General features: G+C 37.9%; 1 protein-coding gene across 1 annotated transcript in view; it reads left to right on the top strand.

The window, feature by feature from the left end:
- Window positions 1–22602, top strand: part of hec (hector) — a 59485-nt gene extending 36883 nt beyond the window's left edge. Inside the window, exon 10 of the mRNA XM_067780970.1 lies at window positions 21625–22602. Within this exon, the coding sequence (XP_067637071.1) occupies window positions 21625–21897 (273 nt within the window). The 3' untranslated portion in view covers window positions 21898–22602. The remainder of the gene's footprint in view (window positions 1–21624) is intronic.
- The last annotated feature ends 830 nt before the right edge of the window (window positions 22603–23432 follow it).

Here is a 23432-nt window from a genome sequence, read left to right as displayed (position 1 = left end):
TAAGCACGCTATCAGTTGCGAAGTATAAGTAGTCTAATGAAGCCCATTTTGCATTATTGAATATTGGAGTTATTTATTCAACAATTTAGCGATACGAACATTAGTATAAGGTGGGAAATAAACGAAGTTTCCTTAAATTTCTTATGAAAGTGCGAAAAAAAAGAACTCCCGTATGAAGCTCAGGCACTTGTGTATGATAAAAAAATGTACACTAACAATTTGACAACTAAAACTTTCCTCACTTACCTTACCCTCAAGGAAAGTCAGTAACTAGTGATACAAAATTCTGGTGCGGAACTATACCTTACGTGCCGATTAAGTACTAGTTCGTTAAAGCTTGATTTTCAGTTATAAAATCCACAAAAAAACTGCTACCAGCTTTAACGAGCTGCGGCTACATATGAGTATGCATCTTTCTCAACACTATTCCGCCAGTACGTAACTATCGAAAAAGTGCCAAAAAGAAATTTGTATACAATTACGAACTAGTGAAAAGTTAAAGCAGCAGGCACATTTTCCACCGCCTAGGACACCGCCTAGGAATTCGCCAATTGAAAACATGTAAAAAAGATAGATGGCGAACTATTCAGTGGTTCAGAATGCAGTGGAAATGCACTTATTTTGAACTGGAGCTTCTCCATACGGGGTAGTTTCAGTGGCCTTTTATTTCAATTCGGTATATTATTGTTCTTGGTTATGAGACATTTTTTGGCTGGAAGTGGGGGGAACCGTAAAGGTACCATGCCTATCATTTACTTGTTAAACATCTTATTAAATTCAAATGGTATTTCAGGACCTCAGTAATATATTTATGTAAATATGAACACAAATTTAAAACAAACCACGCGGAGCCTTCTAATTAAGCATTTCAAAAGTTTTCAAATTCATTTCCAATGCAACATTCACGGAAATCTCTACATTCACTTTTAGTATGATTATTGAAAACCAAATTCCGACAATATAAGTGTGCAGAATATGTTCCCATAAAACTTGAGGTTAGAGGTCAATGTAATTTTTCGCTATTTTGAGAATTAAATTTATTGGCTCTTGTATGTTGGTGAATTAAAGCGCCCCTACAGTTGCCGCCTTTTATACTCTCTGATTTCAACGTTCGCATCTTCTAGGCGCTTCCAGAATCTACTAGTCCATCAGCTCTCAAACTTCTCAGCTGTAAATGCAATTGTACGATGTATAGCTTCTCTCATTGCATAGTTTCAGGAGTATCTCAGATATATGCATGTGTTTGTGCATTGATTTTCCGCTGCTCGTATACGTACATGGTACATATGTGTAGAGTTTATGTAGATACATAATGATTGATCTATGGATGTGAATTCACGTCACTGCTTAGCAGCGGCTTAGAGATGGCAGCACTCCTTTGTTTTGCTAATATTCGTAACAATATATTAAAATATATATCACCGAGTTTCACGTCTATACTTTCAAAATTGCGGCAGGAATGACCAAAATCGTTTTATCTGAACGAGCGGTTGTATGGGAGATATATGTTATAGTGGTCCAATCCTACCGGATCCGACAAATGTCTTATATAATACAAAAATACATCCTTGTGCCAAATTTCATTGAGATATCTCAAAATTTGAGGGACTAGTTTGCGTTCAAACAAACAGACGGACGGACGGACAGACATTCATGGCTATATCAACTCAGTTCGTCGCCCTGATCAATTCGATATACCTTATGGTGAGTCTATCTTCTATATTTCTCAACGTTACAAACATCGGACCAAAGTTAATATACCATTACATGTTCATGAAAGGTAGAAAAAGGAGTACGACGCACATCGGAAGAGAAGCTCGACCAATATCCGCCAAGTATTTATTTCTCTAAAAAATACCTACATAGATGCCGTTAGGTCCAAATATCTAAAACCTTAAATACTTACCTTTCTTTATTACGTAGAATTATCTTTTCTTGAATGCGTATCTTCCACTTCTTAAATTTTGAACAAAAAACTGTTGCTTCTTTCGATAATTATATACGACAGTATGACATTGGGATTCAAGGGGTTGTGTAGCGCAATATATAGCTTCTCCAACCCAATTGTCAACCTCACCTTCGAGCGGCGAATCCCGTTTCACTAACAGACGAGGCTCTGGCGACCCCAAGCTCCTCATGGAACTTGGGGGTGGGGAGGGAGTTATGGCCTGAAGGTTTAATGTGGCCATATAAATCGTTCCCGAGATGGTCGGGCCAGCACCTTAATGGTGCTGTGTTACCGGAGCGTATCGGATATGTATCCGACAAAGCACCATCACATCGAAAACACTCCCCAAAGCCTTCGGGGAGTAACCTAATCGCTACAACAACAACAACAACAACAGCATGACATTCTTAATGGAAGCGTATTCTAGTCGGGGTTTCAAAATTTTCCTTCTGTCGGGAAATATGTATTTGCAAAAGATAAAAATAGTGTAGAAAGCTTCCTAGTATGCTCGATTATAGTTTTAAAGCTCTACCGAAGGCCGCCAGTGCAGAAAGGTGTTTTGCGCAAAACTACCATTAATACCATCGTCCGACATAATTTTTCAGATTGTTGGAAATATCTTTCCAAATGTTTAATGTACGATTTGGGATTCGCGACCTTGCATTCAAGACACGTCTTTCGACACCACTACTCCCGATATTGGACATTCGTTAAGAGTATCATACTGTCGTATATAATTTTCATTCTTTCTAGCCACCCAACACTTTTATATGCAAACACAGTGGTAGGCACATTAGATTGTTTCCTAAGACTATATTCTATTAAGGCAGCAAAATCAAAAGCAAAAAATTGCTGGCTCATAAAGCTTGAGCTGTTTAAAAAAAAAAGTACTACAAAGAAGGAAAATAGCGGACATTTTCAATAATAATAATATTACTTACGAAACAGTCTAATGCACCCGCATACATATGTACATACATACTCAACACGTATGCATGTACATTTAATTTTTCAGCACTTCTCACTCGTTCTTTTTCAACGAGTACACTTTCAGCCATCGCGGCTTATTCACATTCAATTTGCATAAATAAATACACGTAAACTTTTTACACCCATTTCAAATTGATAATTTTATACTTTTAATCATTCTTTTATAATATTTTACATCTTTTCACAACAATCACACTAATTCATGTAGCTAGAAATTTACTAATCACTTGCCGCAAAAAAAATTACTCGCGCACACGTGTTTAAAGTTTCGCGACGCAACAAGAACTGGCAATTGCGGAAAAGAGCTTCACGAATATTGCACTGCATTGTTTTTTTTTTTTTTTTTTATTGAACTTGCTATGAGCGCTACAGATCCTATAAAATAGTTTGGTTTAGTTTTAAATTTGCATACTTTTAGGCCAATAGTTATTTTAAATTGCAAATTTTAAGCATTCTTCGGACTTCCGCCGCCAGCCCCAGATTCCAAACTTCGTTAACGCTAAAACTCCATCGCTAAAAATTTCTAAACAGTATCAAGTGCGCAGAAAATTATGCAACAAAAAAGCCTTACTTTTTTACCTTTACATAGGACTTGGTTGGTTATTCCTTATAACCATAATATGTGACCCGGCCTATGAAAAGGTGGCTTATGACTCAAAAAAGAAATTGCGAGAAACAGCTGTTAAAGATAAACAATGCATTTCTTCAGTTTCTTAGTAGTTTTTCTTTTGCATTATGAACAGTCATGCCCAAAAGGCAACCAAAAAAGGTAAAAGTGCATAAATGAGATAAGATCGTGTGTGTATATAAAGAGCGATGTTTTTTTCAATGCAAAGCACAAACTAATTTCTGACCGAAAAGAAATCGTGTGAGTACTCAGATTTAAAAGCAATGCTGAACGAGTGTGTCGCTTGTGAATAATGTCTTTCGAAGAAGAATTTAGCGAGGCTCTTCAAACACATTTCTGTGAAAACGAAGAAAATGATGATGATTCTTTCGATGATGTTGGTATCAATTACGAGGACGAACTACAAGCACTGTTTCAAGCTGAAGGTCAAATGGAAGTGGATCAAAAGATTTTTACAGTGGACTTGTGTATTACAGATAACGAAGAAAAGGAATTGGTAAAAAAATACAGTTGGTAATTTTATAGCTCCTAACTAACTAGTAAATTCTGGAAATAGAACCGCCTAGAAATATATCAACGAGGAAATCAAACACTATAAAAGCAGCAACAGTTGAGGCACGAAAAATCAGTTTCATTTAAGCAAGCTATCAGTTGCGAAGTATAAGTGTTATTGTGAAGAACTTTAATATAGGCCATTTTGCATTATTGAATAGTGGAGTTATTTATTCAACAGTTTAGTGATTCGAACGTTAGTAGGAGGTTGCAAATAAGAGCAATTGCAGTATATTGGGGTCAGAAGAAGAATTGTTGAATAAAATCTGGAGATTTTGAATACAACTTGGACATGGCAAAGTTAAGTGAATTAAGGATCCAGCAAATGAAAAAGGAGTTGGAGAACCGTGGATTGAATACACCCGGCAATAAGATCGAACTTCAAGCACGGCTACGAGAGGTATTGGAGTTGGAAGGAATTAACGTGGACGAGTATGTCTTTTATCCTGATGTGGAAAAATCAACAACAAAAATTTAAGAGAAGAACGAAAAATCGCAGACAGTTACAAGCACAGACTTGAACATGATATTGGCTGCAATATCTGCACAAACATCGACAGTACCATCAATGTCCTCTCAAATTTCATCTCAACTGGAAGAACAGAAGACATATATGGCATTACAATTCGAAATACAGGAGGCACGCATTTCAGAAATATCATCACAAATGTCATCTCAACTGGCATCGCAAGAGACACGCACAACATCCATGATGGAATCACAACAAGCGCGTATTTCAGAAATGTCGACACAGATTACATACAAGATGGAAGCACAAGGGGAGCGCTTATCATTGCAGGTGGCACAAATGTCTTCGCACTTATAATCACAGGAAGCAAGGGACACAATTGATGCCGAGATAGAAGCTTTGAGAGGTCGTATACAGGGTTTGCAAATAAATCGTCCTGCAGTTTCAGCGAGTAATCCAAAGGTAAAGACACCATACTTTGACGGTTCTGTTCCTTTCCAGGTCTTTAAGTTACAGTTTGAGAAGACGTCAGCATTGAGCAACTGGAATCCGGATGATAAAGTTGATGCATTGCTCGTGACGTTGAAAGGGCCTGCAGCTGAAATCTTACAGACTATTCCAGAGTACGAACGGAGCAACTATGAAAAATTGATGAACGCTCTAGAGAGGCGATACGGAAGCGAACACAGGAAACAAATATGCCAAATTAAGTTGCAAAACCGTTACCAAAAAGCCAATGAGACTTTGCAAGAGTTTGCTTCGGATGTTGAAAGGTTGGCTCATTTGGCAAATGCGGACGCACCCGTGGAATACACCGAGAGGGTAAAAATCCAGAGTTTTATAAAAGAGTTGTATAAATGGCATACGGGACGTGAAACGAAGCGAGCGACATATGCAAACCTAAAACCCCTATAATTATGCAGTCAAATGCTTTAAGTGTGGAAAGCCAGGGCACATTGCGCGTTATTGCAACACCAACCCTAACAGTTCCAACAATGTGGGTGGTCGTAAACGCAGAGCTGAAGGACATGAGCAAATCTCCAAGACCAATCAATCGTTATACTAAAGCGAGTCAGTCGCAAGGGGCGACAGCTTGCTCCCTCAATTGAATGCCCGATAATCTCTATCTCACAAATTGGAAGAAACTGGAGCAGTCTTACCGTCAAAGGAAATGTGGATGGCAAAGAACGTGTACTGACTGTAGATACGAACGCATCTCATTCCTTGATCCGATCTGATTTGGTCAACAGGAAAGTAAAGGCATTACCTATAGCAATGTTGCGTACGGTCACTGGCGAGTATAACCAAGTCCAGGGAGAAGTGATATGTGAAGTCCTAATTGGTAAGGTCACGGTTCTATACAAATTCGTTGTGGCAGAGATCGTTGATGAAGTCATATTTGGAGTGGACTTCTTAGTTGCCCATAACATCAGGATCGATATGCAGAGAAGGATTATGCGTTATAAGAACAGGAATAAGTGGCACTTCAGTTTGGAAAAAGGGTTCAGCATTAATCGAGTACTGGTGAGAGGACTCGACAAAGACCACGAAAGTCAAAGGTAAAGGAACGAATGGGCCAAACAAATCAAAGATATCTGCGAGAGAAACACTGGCATTGACAAACCCAAATGGACGCACTAAAACGAAGGAAAGAATTTCGCAGAAAGTGTGCAAGGGTGGTTTCAAGTCAGGGCACATTACTGTTATAAAACGTCGGAACGATACTGATTATGCAAAGCCAATCCGTCAAGCGCAAGCTCTTCGAAGTAGTTCATTGGCCAAAGAACAGACTGTGAGGGAACGGCCCAGAGTAATGAATAGTAAGATGAAACACAGGTACGACGAGAGCAAAAATTCGGAAGGTTTTGTGGAGGGAGATTTGGTACTGTTATACAATCCTCACCGGCGGAAAGGTGTTCCATCTAAATTTCGGTGCAGTTGGAAAGGCCCCCACAAAGTTGTGAAGAGGATCAGTGATACCAACTACCGCATACAAACCATTGGGAAACCACGAAATAGAAGTGTGGTTCATTTGGAGAGGTTAGCCGCGGTTAGATAGAGGGATTTGTCTCATCGGGACGATCAGACTTAGGTGGAGGGCAGTGTGACGAATATTAGCAACACTAAGGGATAATATCATCTCTAAGCCGATACTAAGCAGTCACTTGTATGTACTTAAACAAATCAATCATTATGTATGCACATATGTGCATACAAGCAGCGGAGACACACGCATATGGCTATGCGAGAGACTATAAACTACAAATTCGCATGCATATATCTGAGATACTCACAAAAGTATGCAATCATCGGTGGAAGTATTACTCACTTATACACGCGAATATGGCTATGCGAGAGTATATAAACGTGCATATGTAGTTCATAGCTAGTAAGTTTATAGCTGGTAACTAATTAGTAAATTCTAGAAGAAGAAACCCCTAGAAGTATGCAAAAGAGACAGCAGAGAGTATAAAAGGAGCGAAAGCGGAGTAAGCAGAGCCAGGTTGATTTAAGCACGCTATCAGTTGCGAAGTATAAGTAGTCTAATGAAGCCCATTTTGCATTATTGAATATTGGAGTTATTTATTCAACAATTTAGCGATACGAACGTTAGTATAAGGTGGGAAATAAACGAAGTTTCCTTAAATTTCTTATGAAAGTGCGAAAAAAAAGAACTCCCGTATGAAGCTCAGGCACTTGTGTATGATAAAAAAATGTACACTAACAATTTGACAACTAAAACTTTCCTCACTTACCTTACCCTCAAGGAAAGTCAGTAACTAGTGATACAAAATTCTGGTGCGGAACTATACCTTACGTGCCGATTAAGTACTAGTTCGTTAAAGCTTGATTTTCAGTTATAAAATCCACAAAAAAACTGCTACCAGCTTTAACGAGCTGCGGCTACATATGAGTATGCATCTTTCTCAACACTATTCCGCCAGTACGTAACTATCGAAAAAGTGCCAAAAAGAAATTTGTATACAATTACGAACTAGTGAAAAGTTAAAGCAGCAGGCACATTTTCCACCGCCTAGGACACCGCCTAGGAATTCGCCAATTGAAAACATGTAAAAAAGATAGATGACGAACTATTAGTGGTTCAGAATGCAGTGGAAATGCACTTATTTTGAACTGGAGCTTCTCCATACGGGGTAGTTTCAGTGGCCTTTTATTTCAATTCGGTATATTATTGTTCTTGGTTATGAGACATTTTTTGGCTGGAAGTGGGGGGAACCGTAAAGGTACCATGCCTATCATTTACTTGTTAAACATCTTATTAAATTCAAATGGTATTTCAGGACCTCAGTAATATATTTATGTAAATATGAACACAAATTTAAAACAAACCACGCGGAGCCTTCTAATTAAGCATTTCAAAAGTTTTCAAATTCATTTCCAATGCAACATTCACGGAAATCTCTACATTCACTTTTAGTATGATTATTGAAAACCAAATTCCGACAATATAAGTGTGCAGAATATGTTCCCATAAAACTTGAGGTTAGAGGTCAATGTAATTTTTCGCTATTTTGAGAATTAAATTTATTGGCTCTTGTATGTTGGTGATATAACTATTGACGTAATATTTTAAGCAAATATTTTGTAACTTGAAACCAAATATTCAACTTTTTCCGACCTCAAACAAATAAAATTTTTTAAATATATTTTTTTAAATACAAAAAAAGTTTCAGTGCACATACAATTTTGTGCATGTATTGTGATTCGCACATCGATATAAAAAATTCTGAGCAGCACTCGTTAAGAGAATCATGCTGCCGTATATGATTACCATTCTTTCCAGCCACTTCATTTATGCACACTAACATTGACATTTCACTGGCTTTACACTTTAAAGCGGAGGCATTGGTGCCGTTTGTCGTATCGCTGTAGTCGTATCCCTAACGTAACCCTATACGATACATTGTTATCGATTAATGGTGCCTTAACCTAAAAATCGTGAAAATTTCATAAAAATGAAGAAAACGCAGAAAATTGCAATTCCACAAAAAATAAGTCTCCAAGTCATAACGTATGCAAAACAATTAATAGAATCTACAAAAAGTTATTAAATTCACCAACTCAAATATTTTGAGGTTATGTATATGGCGAAAAACCAAAAACCAATTGGTTGGCTACGATACGGTTACGATCTTAGCGTTACGATATGGCACCCATAATCGATTATATTGATTCCCATAAAGTTGGTCCAATCAGCTGTTATAAGGTTACCGATACGGTTACCGATAACGCACCAATGTCTGCAGCTTTAAACGGCATTCGGTAGTGATTTTTTCAGAAAATATTCTATGATATATTAAAATATATATCACCGAGTTTCACGTCTATACTTTCAAAATTGCGGCAGGAATGACCAAAATCGTCTTATCTGAACGATCGGTTGTATGGGAAATATATGTTATAGTGGTCCAATCCTACCGGATCCGACAAATGTCTAATATAATACAAAAATACATCCTTGTGCCAAATTTCATTGAGATATCTCAAAATTTGAGGGACTAGTTTGCGTTCAAACAGACAGACGGACGGACAGACGGACATGGCTATATCAACTCAGTTCGTCGCCCTGATCAATTCGATATACTTAATGGTGAGTCTATCTTCTATATTTCTCAACGTTACAAACATCGGACCAAAGTTAATATACCATTTCATGTTCATGAAAGGTTTAAAAAGGAGTACGACGCACATCGGAAGAGAAGCTCGACCAATATCCGCCAAGTATTTATTTCTCTAAAAAATACCTACATAGATGCCGTTAGGTCCAAATATCTAAAACCTTAAATACTTACCTTTCTTTATTACGTAGAATTCTCTTTTCTTCAAAGCGTATCTTCCACTTCTTAAATTTTGAACAAAAAACTGTTGCTTCTTTCGATAATTCTATACGACAGCATGACATTCTTAATGGAAGCGTATTCTAGTCGGGGTTTCAAAATTTTTCTTCTGTCGGGAAATATGTATTTGCAAAAGATAAAAATAGTGTAGAAAGCTTCCTATTATGCGCGGTTATAGTTTTGAACTACAAACCGGGAGTGGGCCCACATAGGGTAATTTTTTGTAAGCTCCACCGAAGGCCGCCAGTGCAGAAAGGTGTTTTGCGCAAAACTACCATTAATACCATCGTCCGACATAATTTTTCAGATTGTTGGAAATATCTTTCCAAATGTTTAATGTACGATTTTGGATTCGCAACCTTGCATTCAAGACACGTCTTTCGACACCACTACTCCCGATATTGGACATTCGTTAAGAGTATCATACTGTCGTATATAATTTTCATTCTTTCTAGCCACTCAACACTTTTATATGCAAACACAGTGGTAGGCACATTAGATTGTTTCCTAAGACTATATTCTATTTAGGGCAGCAAAATGAAAAGCAAAAGCTTGCTGGCTCATAAAGCTTGAGCTGTTTAAAAAAAAAAGTACTACAAAGAAGGAAAATAGCAGACATTTTCAATAATAATAATATTACTTACGAAACAGTCTAATGCACCCGCATACATATGTACATACATACTCGACACGTATGCATGTACATTTAATTTTTCAGCACTTCTCACTCGTTCTTTTTCAACGAGTACACTTTCAACCATCGCGGCTTATTCACATTCAATTTGCATAAATAAATACACGTAAACTTTTTGCACCCATTTCAAATTGATAATTTTATGCTTTTAATCATTCTTTTATAATATTTTACATCTTTCCACAACAATCACACTAATTTATGTAGCTAGAAATTTATTAATCACTTGCGGCAAAAAAAATTACTCGCGCACACGTGTTTAAAGTTTCGCGACACAACAAGAACTGGCAATTGCGGAAAAGAGCTTCACGAATATTGCCCTGCATTGTTTTTCTTATTCTTATTGAGCGCTACAGATCCTAAAAAATAGATTGGTTTAGTTTTAGATTTGCATACTTTTAGGCCAATAGTTATTTTAAATTGCAAATTTTAAGCAGTCTTCGGACTTCCACCGCCAGCCCACAGATTCCAAACTTCGCTAACGCTAAAACTCCATCGCTAAAAATTTCTAAACAGTATCAAGTGCGCAGAAAAGTATGCAACAAAAAAGCCTTACTTCTATACTTTTACATAGGACTTGGTTGGTTATTCCTTATAACCATAATATGTGACCCGGCCTATGAAAAGGTGGCTTATGACTCAAAAACAGAAATTGCGAGAAACAGCTGTTAAAGATAAACAATGCATTTCTTCAGTTTTTTAATAGTTTTTCTTTTGCATTATGAACAGTCATGCCCAAAAGGCAACCAAAAAAGGCAAAAGTGCATAAATGCGATAAGTTCGTGTGTGTATATAAAGAGCGATGTGTTTTTCAATGCAAAGCACAAACCAGTTTCTGACCGAAAAGAAATCGTGTGAGTTCTCAGATTTAAAAGCAATGCTGAACGAGTTTGTCGCTTGTGAATAATGTCTGTCGAAGAAGAATTTATCGAGGCTTTTCAAACATATTTCTTTGAAAACGAAGAAAATGATGATGATTCTTTCGATGATGTTGGTATCAATTACGAGGACGAACTACAAGCACTGTTTCAGGCTGAAGGTCAAATGGAAGTGGATCAAAAGATTTTTACAGTGGACTTGTGTATTACAGATAACGAAGAAAAGGAATTGGTCCCCCCAGCGGGTAAGGGGTAAGAATATACCCGCGATAGGTATGCCTGTCGTAAGAGGCGACTAAAATACCAGATTCAAGGGGTGTGTAGCGCAACCACTCAGGTTGCCAGCGCAATATATAGCTTCTCCAAACCTAATTGTCAACCTCACCTATCCGCGGCGAATCCTGTTTCACTAACAGACGAGGCTCTGGCGACCCCAAGCTCCTCATGAAACTTGGGGATGGGGAGGGAGGGGATGGCCTGAAGGTTTAATGTGGCCACATAAATCGTTCCCGAGATGGTCGTGCTAGCACCTAAATGGTGCTGTGGTACCGGAGCGTACCGGATCTGTATCCGGCAAAGGACCATCACATCGATAACACTCCCCAAAGCCTTCGGGGAGCAACCTTATCGCTACAACAACAACAACAAAAGGAATTGGTAAAAAAATGTATTTCGCAAGATTGATACATTATTATTTGGAAACGTGTTGCAGTTTTTCGGTTTTTTCAAGGCCAGGTATGATATCACTAATATGGGATTTAAGGGGTTGTGTAGCGCAATATATAGCTTCTCCAACCCAATTGTCAACCTCACCTTCGAGCGGCAAATCCCGTTTCACTAACAGACGAGGCTCTGGCGACCCCAAGCTCCTCATGGAACTTGGTGGTGGGGAGGGAGGGATGGCCTGAAGGTTTAATGTGGCCATATAAATCGTTCCCGAGATGGTCGGGCCAGCACCTTAATGGTGCTGTGTTACCGGAGCGTATCGGATCTGTATCCGACAAAGGACCATCACATCGATAACACTCCCCAAAGCCTTCGGGGAGTAACTAATCGCTACAACAACAACAACAACATATCACTAATATTGATACATATTGTGACGAATATTCGTGACACTAAGTGAAACTCACATCACTAGTCTGATGCTAAGTAAATGAAGCCACAACAACAATAAAGCAGGCAGTCACTTGTATCTACATAAGCGAATCAATAATTATGTCTACACATATGTACGTACACGAGGGAAAACGCACAAACACATGCATATATCTTATCTGATATGCGCTCAAAAGTAGACAATAATTTGTGCAAGTATCACTCACATATACTCGCGCATATGAGAAGCCATAAACGTAGTTACAGTTGGTAATTTTATAGCTCCTAACTAACTAGTAAATTCTGGAAATAGAACCGCCTAGAAATATATCAACGAGGAAATCAAACACTATAAAAGCAGCAACAGTTGAGGCACGAAAAATCAGTTTCATTTAAGCAAGCTATCAGTTGCGAAGTATAAGTGTTATTGTGAAGAACTTTAATATAGGCCATTTTGCATTATTGAATAGTGGAGTTATTTATTCAACAGTTTAGTGATTCGAACATTAGTAGGAGGTTGCAAATAAGAGGAATTGCAGTATATTGGTGTCAGAAGAGGAATTGTTGAATAAAATCTGGAGATTTTGAATACAACTTGGACATGGCAAAGTTAAGTGAATTAATGATCCAGCAAATGAAAAAGGAGTTGGAGAACCGTGGATTGAATACACCCGGCAATAAGATCGAACTTCAAGCACGGCTACGACAGGTATTGGAGTTGGAAGGAATTAACGTGGACGAGTATGTCTTTTATCCTGATGTGGAAGAATCAACAACAGAAATTTAAGAGAAGAACGAAACATCGCAGACAGTTACAAGCACAGACTTGAACATGATATTGGCTGCAATATCTGCACAAACATCGACAGTACCATCAATGTCCTCTCAAATTTCATCTCAACTGGAAGAACAGAAGACATATATGGCATTACAATTCGAAATACAGGAGGCACGCATTTCAAAAATATCATCACAAATGTCATCTCAACTGGCATCGCAAGAGACACGCACAACATCCATGATGGAATCACAACAAGCGTGTATTTCAGAAATGTCGACACAGATTACATACAAGATGGAAGCACAAGGGGAGCGCTTATCATTGCAGGTGGCACAAATGTCTTCGCACTTATAATCACAGGAAGCAAGGGACACAATTGATGCCGAGATAGAAGCTTTGAGAGGTCGTATACAGGGTTTGCAAATAAATCGTCCTGCAGTTTCAGCGAGTAATCCAAAGGTAAAGACACCATACTTTGACGGTTCTGTTCCTTTCCAGGTCTTTAAGTTACAGTTTGAGAAGACGTCAGCATTGAGCAACTGGAATCCGGATGATAAAGTTGATGCATTGCTCGTGACGTTGAAAGGGCCTGCAGCTGAAATCTTACAGACTATTCCAGAGTACGAACGGAGCAACTATGAAAAATTGATGAACGCTCTAGAGAGGCGATACGGAAGCGAACACAGGAAACAAATATGCCAAATTAAGTTGCAAAACCGTTACCAAAAAGCCAATGAGACTTTGCAAGAGTTTGCTTCGGATGTTGAAAGGTTGGCTCATTTGGCAAATGCGGACGCACCCGTGGAATACACCGAGAGGGTAAAAATCCAGAGTTTTATAAAAGAGTTGTATAAATGGCATACGGGACGTGAAACGAAGCGAGCGACATATGCAAACCTAAAACCCCTATAATTATGCAGTCAAATGCTTTAAGTGTGGAAAGCCAGGGCACATTGCGCGTTATTGCAACACCAACCCTAACAGTTCCAACAATGTGGGTGGTCGTAAACGCAGAGCTGAAGGACATGAGCAAATCTCCAAGACCAATCAATCGTTATACTAAAGCGAGTCAGCCGCAAGGGGCGACAGCTTGCTCCCTCAATTGAATGCCCGATAATCCGTATCTCACAAATTGGAAGAAACTGGAGCAGTCTTACCGTCAAAAGAAATGTGGATGGCAAAGAACGTGTACTGACTGTGGATACGGGCGCATCTCATTCCTTGATCCGATCTGATTTGGTCAACAGGAGAGTAAAGCCATTACCTGTAGCAATGTTGCGTACGGTCACTAACGAGTATAACCAAGTCCAGGGAGAAGTGGTATGTGAAGTCTTAATTGGTAAGGTCACGATTCTATACAAATTCGTTGTGGCAGAGATCTTTGATGAAGTCATATTTGGAGTGGACTTCTTAGTTGACCATAACATCAGGATCGATATGCAGAGAAGGATTATGCGTTATAAGAACAAGAATAAGTGGCACTTCAGTTTGGAGAAAAAGTTCAGCAGTAATCGAGTACTGCTGGAAAGACTCGACAAAGACCACGAAAGTCAAAGGTAAAGGTTGATGGAACGAATGGGCCAAACAAAGCAAAATCAAAGATATCTGCGAGAGAAACACTGGCATTGACAAACCCAAATGGATGCACTAAAACGAAGGAAAGAATTTCGCAGAAAGAATGCAAGGGTCGTTTCAAGCCAGGGCACACTACTGTTATGAAACGTCGGAACGATACTGATTATGCAAAGCCAATCCGCCAAGCGCAAGCTCTGCGAAGTAGTTCATTGGCCAAAGAACAGACTGTGAGGGAACGGCCCAGAGTAATGAGTAGTAAGATGAAACACAGGTACGACGAGAGCAAAAATTCGGAAGGTTTTTTGGAGGGAGATTTGGTACTGTTATACAACCCTCACCGGCGGAAAGGTGTTCCATTCAAATTTCGGCGCAGTTGGGAAGGCTCACACAAAGTTGTGAAGAGGATCAGTGATACCATCTACCGCATACAAACCATTGGGAAACCACGAAATAGAAGGGTGGTTCATTTGGAGATGCTAGCCGCGGTTAGATAGAGGGATTTGTCTCATTGGGACGATCATACTTAGGTGGAGGGCAGTGTGATGAATATTAGCAACACTAAAGGATACTATCATCTCTAAGCCGATACTAAGCAGTCACTTGTATGTACTTAAACAAATCAATCATTATGTATACACATATGTGCATACAAGCAGGGGAGACACACGCATATGGCTATGCGAGAGACTATAAACTACAAATTCGCATGCATATATCTGAGATACTCACAAAAGTATGCAATCATCGGTGGAAGTATTACTCACATATACACGCGCATATGGCTATGCGAGAGGCTATAAACGTGCATCTGTAGTTTATAGCTAGTAAGTTTATAGCTGGTAACTAATTAGTAAATTCTAGAAGAATAAGCGCCTAGAAGTATGCGAAAGAGACAGCAGAGGGTATAAAAGGCGCGAAAGCTGAGTAAGCAGATTCAGTTTGATTTAAGCACGCTATCAGTTGCGAAGTATAAGTAGTCTAATGAAGCCCATTTTGCATTACTGAATATTGGAGTTATTTATTCAACAATTTAGCGATACGAACGTTAGTATAAGGTGGGAAATAAACGAAGTTTCCTTAAATTTCTTATGAAAGTGCGAAAAAAAGAACTCCCGTATGAAGCTCAGGCACTTGTGTATGATAAAAAAATGTACACTAACAATTTGACAACTAAAACTTTCCTCACTTACCTTACCCTCAAGGAAAGTCAGTAACTAGTGATACAAAATTCTGGTGCGGAACTATACCTTACGTGCCGATTAAGTACTAGTTCGTTAATAGCTTGATTTTCAGTTATAAAATCGACAAAAAAACTGCTACCAGCTTTAATGAGTATGCATCTTTCTCAACACTATTCCGCCAGTACGTAACTATCGAAAAAGTGCCAAAAAGAAATTTGTATACAATTACGAACTAGTGAAAAGTTAAAGCAGCAGGCACATTTTCCACCGCCTAGGACACCGCCTAGGAATTCGCCAATTGAAAACATGTAAAAAAGATAGATGGCGAACTATTAGTGGTTCAGAATGCAGTGCAAATGCACTTATTTTGAACAAGAGCTTCTCCATACGGGGTAGTTTCAGTGGCTTTTTATTTCAATTCGGTATATTATTGTTCTTGGTTATGAGACATATTTTGGCTGGAAGTGGGGGGAACCGTAAAGGTACCATGCCTATCACTTACTTGTTAAACATCTTATTAAATTCAAATGGTATTTCAGGACCTCAGTAATATATTTATGTAAATATGAACACAAATTTAAAACAAACCACGCGGAGCCCTCTAATTAAGCATTTCAAAAGTTTTCAAATTCATTTCCAATGCAACATTCACGGAAATCTCTACATTCACTTTTAGTATGATTATTGAAAACCAAATTCCGACAATATAAGTATGTAGAATATGTTCCCACAAAACTTGAGGCTAGAGGTCAATGTAATTTTTCGCTATTTTGAGAATTAAATTTATTGGCTCTTGTATGTTGGTGATATAACTATTGACGTAATATTTTAAGCAAATATTTTGTAACTTGAAACCAAATATTCAACTTTTTCCGACCTCAAACAAATAAAATTTTTTAAATATATTTTTTTAAATACAAAAAAAGTTTCAGTGCACATACAATTTTGTACATGTATTGTGATTCGCACATCGATATAAAAAATTCTGAGCAGCACTCGTTAAGAGAATCATGCTGCCGTATATGATTACCATTCTTTCCAGCCACTTCATCTATGCACACTAACATTGACATTTCACTGGCTTTACACTTTAAAGCGGAGTCATTGGTGCCGTTTGTCGTATCGCTGTAGTCGTATCCCTAACGTAACCCTATACGATACATTGTTATCGATTAATGGTGCCTTAACCTAAAAATCGTGAAAATTTCATAAAAATGAAGAAAACGCAGAAAATTGCAATTCCACAAAAAATAAGTCTCCTAGTCATAACGTATCCAAAACAATGAATAGAATCTACAAAAAGTTATTAAATTCACCAACTCAAATATTTTGAGGTTATGTATATGGCGAAAAACCAAAAACCAATTGGTTGGCTACGATACGGTTACGATCTTAGCGTTACGATATGGCACCCATAATCGATTACATTGATTCCCATAAAGTTGGTCGAATCAGCTTTTAGCCGGAGTCATTGGTGCCGTATGTCGTATTGCTGTATCCGTATCCCTAACGTAATCAGCTGTTTATGGTTACGACGGTAAACCAAAACCCAATTGATTGGCTACGATACGGTTACGACCTTAGCGGCACCAATAATCGATTGCATTGATTCTCATAAGGTTGGTCGAATCAGCTGTTAAAAGGTTACCGATACGGTTACCGATAAAGCACCAATGTCTCCAGCTTTTATAAGGTTACCGATACGGTTACCGATAACGCACCAATGTCTGCAGCTTTAAACGGCATTCGGTAGTGATTTATTCAGAAAATATTCTATGATTTATTAAAATATATATAACCAAGTTTCACGTCTATACTTTCAAAATTGAGGCAGGAATGACCAAAATCGTCTTATCTGAACGATCGGTTGTATGGGAGATATATGTTATAGTGGTCCAATCCTACCGACAGACAAATGTCTAATATAATAGAAAAATACATCCTTGTGCCAAATTTCATTGAGATATCTCAAAATTTGAGGGACTAGTTTGCGTTCAAACAGACAGACGGACGGACAGACATACATGGCTATATCAACTCAGTTCGTCGCCTTGATCAATTCGATATACTTAATGGTGAGTCTATCTTCTATATTTCTCAACGTTACAAACATCGGACCAAAGTTAATATACCATTTCATGTTCATGAAAGGTTTAAAAAGGAGTACGACGCACATCGGAAGAGAAGCTCGACCAATATCCGCCAAGTATTTATTTCTCTAAAAAATACCTACATAGATGCCGTTAGGTCCAAATATCTAAAACCTTAAATACTTACCTTTCTTTATTACGTAGAATTCTCTTTTCTTCAAAGCGTATCTTCCACTTCTTAAATTTTGAACAAAAAACTGTTGCTTCTTTCGATAATTCTATACGACAGCATGACATTCTTAATGGAAGCGTATTCTAGTCGGGGTTTCAAAATTTTTCTTCTGTCGGGAAATATGTATTTGCAAAAGATAAAAATAGTGTAGAAAGCTTCCTATTATGCGCGGTTATAGTTTTGAACTACAAACCGGGAGTGGGCCCACATAGGGTAATTTTTTGTAAGCTCCACCGAAGGCCGCCAGTGCAGAAAGGTGTTTTGCGCAAAACTACCATTAATACCATCGTCCGACATAATTTTTCAGATTGTTGGAAATATCTTTCCAAATGTTTAATGTACGATTTTGGATTCGCAACCTTGCATTCAAGACACGTCTTTCGACACCACTACTCCCGATATTGGACATTCGTTAAGAGTATCATACTGTCGTATATAATTTTCATTCTTTCTAGCCACTCAACACTTTTATATGCAAACACAGTGGTAGGCACATTAGATTGTTTCCTAAGACTATATTCTATTTAGGGCAGCAAAATGAAAAGCAAAAACTTGCTGGCTCATAAAGCTTGAGCTGTTTAAAAAAAAAAGTACTACAAAGAAGGAAAATAGCAGACATTTTCAATAATAATAATATTACTTACGAAACAGTCTAATGCACCCGCATACATATGTACATACATACTCGACACGTATGCATGTACATTTAATTTTTCAGCACTTCTCACTCGTTCTTTTTCAACGAGTACACTTTCAACCATCGCGGCTTATTCACATTCAATTTGCATAAATAAATACACGTAAACTTTTTGCACCCATTTCAAATTGATAATTTTATGCTTTTAATCATTCTTTTATAATATTTTACATCTTTTCACAACAATCACACTAATTTATGTAGCTAGAAATTTATTAATCACTTGCGGCAAAAAAAATTACTCGCGCACACGTGTTTAAAGTTTCGCGACACAACAAGAACTGGCAATTGCGGAAAGAGCTACACGAATATTGCCCTGCATTGTTTTTCTTATTCTTATTGAATTTGCTATAAGCGCTACAGATCTTATAAAATAGTTTGGTTTAGTTTTAGATTTGCATATTTTTAGGCCAATAGTTATTTTAAATTGCAAATTTTAAGCAGTCTTCGGACTTCCAACCTTAGACTAACACAGTTGCTTCTATCATTAAAAAGAGAGGACTGTAGACTCATGACGGGTATTCTGACTGGACACTGCCTTCTGGCGTCACATGCCTTTAAATTAGGCTTGGTCAGTGATAGCAGATGTAGGAAGTGCGGGTTGGAGGAGGAAACGATTGAGCATGTTCTGTGCTCGTGCCCTGCACTTGCCAGGCTAAGACTCCAGCTATTAGGAGTGATACAGCTGTCAGATCTAGAAGCACCAAGTGGCTTAAGTCCTAGGAAGCTCCTAGTATTTGCCAAGAGGACGGAGTTATTTTATAACATAGGTCCTGGTTTTTGATAGGGTTTTTCAGTTTGGTCGTTAAAACAAACTTCTGGTAACACTACGGACTCAATCAGTCTATGTGAGGACCTCATGGACCGGCCAGTTCAACCTACCTACCTTCGGACTTCCACCGCCAGCCACCAGATTCCAAACATGGCTAACGCTAAAACTCCATCGCTAAAAATTTCTAAACAGTATCAAGTGCGCAGAAAAGTATGCAACAAAAAAGCCTTACTTCTATACTTTTACATAGGACTTGGTTCGTTATTCCTTATAACCATATGTGACCCGGCCTATGAAAAGTTGGCTTATGACTCAAAAACAGAAATTGCGAGAAACAGCTGTTAAAGATAAACAATGCATTTCTTCAGTTTTTTTAATAGTTTTTCTTTTGCATTATGAACAGTCATGCCCAAAAGGCAACCAAAAAAGGCAAAAGAGCATAAATGAGATAAGATCGTGTGTGTATATAAAGAGCGATGTTTTTTTTAATGCAAAGCACAAACCAGTTTCTGACCGAAAAGAAATCGTGTGAGTGCTCAGATTTAAAAGCAATGCTTAACGAGTGTGTCGCTTGTGAATAATGTCTGTCGAAGAAGAATTTAGCGAGGTTTTTCAAACATATTTCTGTGAAAACGAAGAGAATGATGATGATTCTTTCGATAATGTTGGTATCAATTACGAGGACGAACTACAAGCATTTTTTCAAGCTGAAGGTCAAATGGAAGTGGATGAAAATATTTTTACAGTGAACCTGTGTATTGCAGATAACGAAGAAAAGGAATTGGTAAATAAATTTATTTCGCAAGATTGCTACATTATCATTTGGAAACGTATTGCAAAAATGTCCAAACAATTGTACTTTTCTGCGGTAATTGTGTTGGACAAAATAAGAATAATGTCATGATATCATATCTGCAATGGCGGCTGGTTCGAGGACTCAACACTACCATTTTATTAAATTTCCAATTGACGGGGCATACTAAGTTTGCCCCAGATCGGTTTTTCGGTATTTTCAAGGCCAGGTGTGCTATTACTAATATTGATACATATGAAGAGTTGCTGCAGTGCGTCGTACAATCGTCACCAGGTGGCCATAATACAGCTGTTTCGTCGAAAAAAGTCGTTTGGTATGAATGGGATAGTTATTTTAAACCATTCTACAAGCCACTTAAAGGTATTACACAATTCCAACATTTTACATAATGGGCAAAAATTCTTTGAAAACCAAAAAATTTGCTGACAGTAAAGATGTTGAATCATTTCAACTGTCATTAATACCAGTTGGTGACACCATGCCGAAATTATTCAACCAGTCCGTTTATCTCTACAGCGTCAGTGATACATTTATCAGAATCTAAGAAGCTTGGTTTCAGACGCCACGAATGCGGATATTTTAGCTCCATTGCCATCGAAAAAAATGCTATCAAAAGTATCTGAGGATGCTTCACCAGCCACCAAAGTGGTATCGAAGGAATCAAAGGCTTCATCGTCAAAACCTAAACCGAAGAAGTCTGTAGCTTCATCTTCAAATCAAGATCCAAAAAAGAAAGAACTGGAGAAACCTGCGACTTCAGCTGCAATAAAAAAATCAAGAAAACGTAAGGCCTCATCTCCAGAACACTTCTAAGCAAGTTAGGACTTTCTAGTTTTCACCACGTGAAAGAGCGTCTCAAAAACTATCGGAACCAGAAAAAAAGCGGAACAATTTTTTTTGAGTCAAAAGCCACCTTTTCACAGGCCGGGTGACATATAGTACTTGAGGTTGGAATTTGAAGGCTGATCTATCAAATCGGTATTAATAATGAGGCCTTCTTAAGTTCGAGAACAATTTTTGTAAAAAGATTTTGGTCCACGCTTACTTACCTATGAGATTCAATCCCTTCAACAGAAACGTAGTAGAGTATCTTCAACTGAGTGCAATGCATATATCACAAATAAGGTGGCGGGTACCTTGTTATAAAGGATAGAGTATTGGTGTCATATACAAGTGGCCCCATTAGGAACATAGCGCCATACAATGTCAAGCAATTTCAATCAATTGGTCGAATAACTCTGCACGCTGCAAAGCGCTTCCTATAAAAGCATTAACTGAAAGGGGACTCGCCTTACAACGCGAGCTCATTACGCTTTATCGATCAAACCGTATTTTATTACTAACTCCCTTCATTTTTCTTCCACAGATTCCGCTCTTTGGCCTCCAACATTTTCTTTTACCATATCGTCCAGATAGCGGCACTACTCTAGAGCGCTTATACCAAATACTCTCCGTTATCTTTGTGAGCCTACAAGGATTTGTGGTTTCATTTCTCTTTTGCTTCGCCAATCATGATGTCATATTTGCCATACACAACCTACTGAATCGTTTAATGCCGAAATTGATACCACCACCGCCACCAGGTACTCATACAGGGCAAATGGCTACAACAACACCGAGTCGTGAGCTGGGAGTTTGAGGAAATTAAGGACGTTGAACAGATAGCAGAGGCGTGCGTACTTTGAGGCAAACGGAGCGTTCAAAGAAGCTTGTGGATAGACTATTATATGTAAGAGTGGGTTAAGATAATAGAAGTAAGAAAAAGATAAGGATGCTGTAAGTTAAAGAAAAGCCTTTTTGTACATTGTCAACTTTATTTTAGATTCCATAGATAGAAGTTTACGCTATGTTGTTATTAAGTTCCATCATTAACCCTTCAAGGAAAAAATTTGAATTTATCGGTACACAAATGACCCAGCACCTAAATTGCCCTATATCCCTTTAACCGAGTAAGATTTACCAAACTACTATTTAGCATTATATAGTCACCTGTTTGGAGACTAATCAACAATTTGATTTCGAAAATCTTGCTCGGTTCAGGAAGCATAGGGCAATTAAGTGTTGGGTAATTTGTGTACCGATAAATTCAAATTTTTGCCTTGAAGCTTGAAGGGTACATACATATGGTAAAAACAAAAACTTTGTCATTTAGATTGCTTCAAGCGATATACAAAAATCGACAGTAGTTATCGATAAAGCAATTAGCCCCGCAACGCCTTGACTGTTTATTTAACCAAACAAGTTCAAATCAGTATGTCTTTCTGATGTTACATTAGCAAACTTAATAAATCAACCAGCGAAATTAAATTATTTTTTACTTTTTTTTTTACTTTGATTTTTAAGGTTTTTTTCAATACCTACCCACATATGTATAACCTGTCCGACCCAAAAAATTATATTTATTTATATTTATTTATTTATTTACCAACGTAGTACAGGCCAAGACCAGATATAGTCTTTTAGAAGTACTTCAACTATGTTATTAAACATAAAACAGTGCAAATATGTATATCCTAACTTAAATCTAAGTAAAAAATTTAGAATACATCAAACCTTAACGAAAGAAAAGATAGTCAATATCAAAGTGAGAAAAGGGGAAAGAAAAGAGAAGTAGGGATCTTAAACACCCTTACAATGTTTTTGCATTGTTTTTATACAGCTTTGAAGTACTTGAGTATTACATCCTTGTAGTTTAATCTATTTAGTCCAGCCTTCACATTATCTGGGATTGAATTCCATAATTTAACCGCGCTAATGAAAAATAGTCTAGATGAGGTTAAGTAATTATGCGATGGTACGACCAGACTCTGATGTCTCAGTGATCTCACTGGTCTCAACCTTTCGAAAAAGTAATTTGGTGTCTTCCACAATAATAATTTGTATATAAAGATACAATTCCTGGCGGCTAGATAATTTTCAAGGCTCCACCCAAGAATTTTCGTTCGCCAGGCAGATATGTGATCATATCTACCTATCCCGTAAACGTATCTCGTAGCATTGTTAAACGCTACAGCAACTTTGTTGTATGACACTGAGTCCATTTTACCATATACTGTATTAGCGTACGTTATAAGTGGCATAATTAACTGCAGCACAAGTTTTCGCCTGGTTTCAACGGGTGTGAATGGGCTGAAACTCTTAACTTCCGTAATATGGCATAAACATTGGTAACTA

The sequence above is a fragment of the Eurosta solidaginis genome, chromosome 4 (assembly GCF_040869045.1).
Source record: "Eurosta solidaginis isolate ZX-2024a chromosome 4, ASM4086904v1, whole genome shotgun sequence".
NCBI lineage: Eukaryota > Metazoa > Arthropoda > Insecta > Diptera > Tephritidae > Eurosta > Eurosta solidaginis.
The sequence above is the reverse complement of the archived record's forward strand: the minus strand, read 5'-3'. Positions and strand labels throughout refer to the sequence as shown.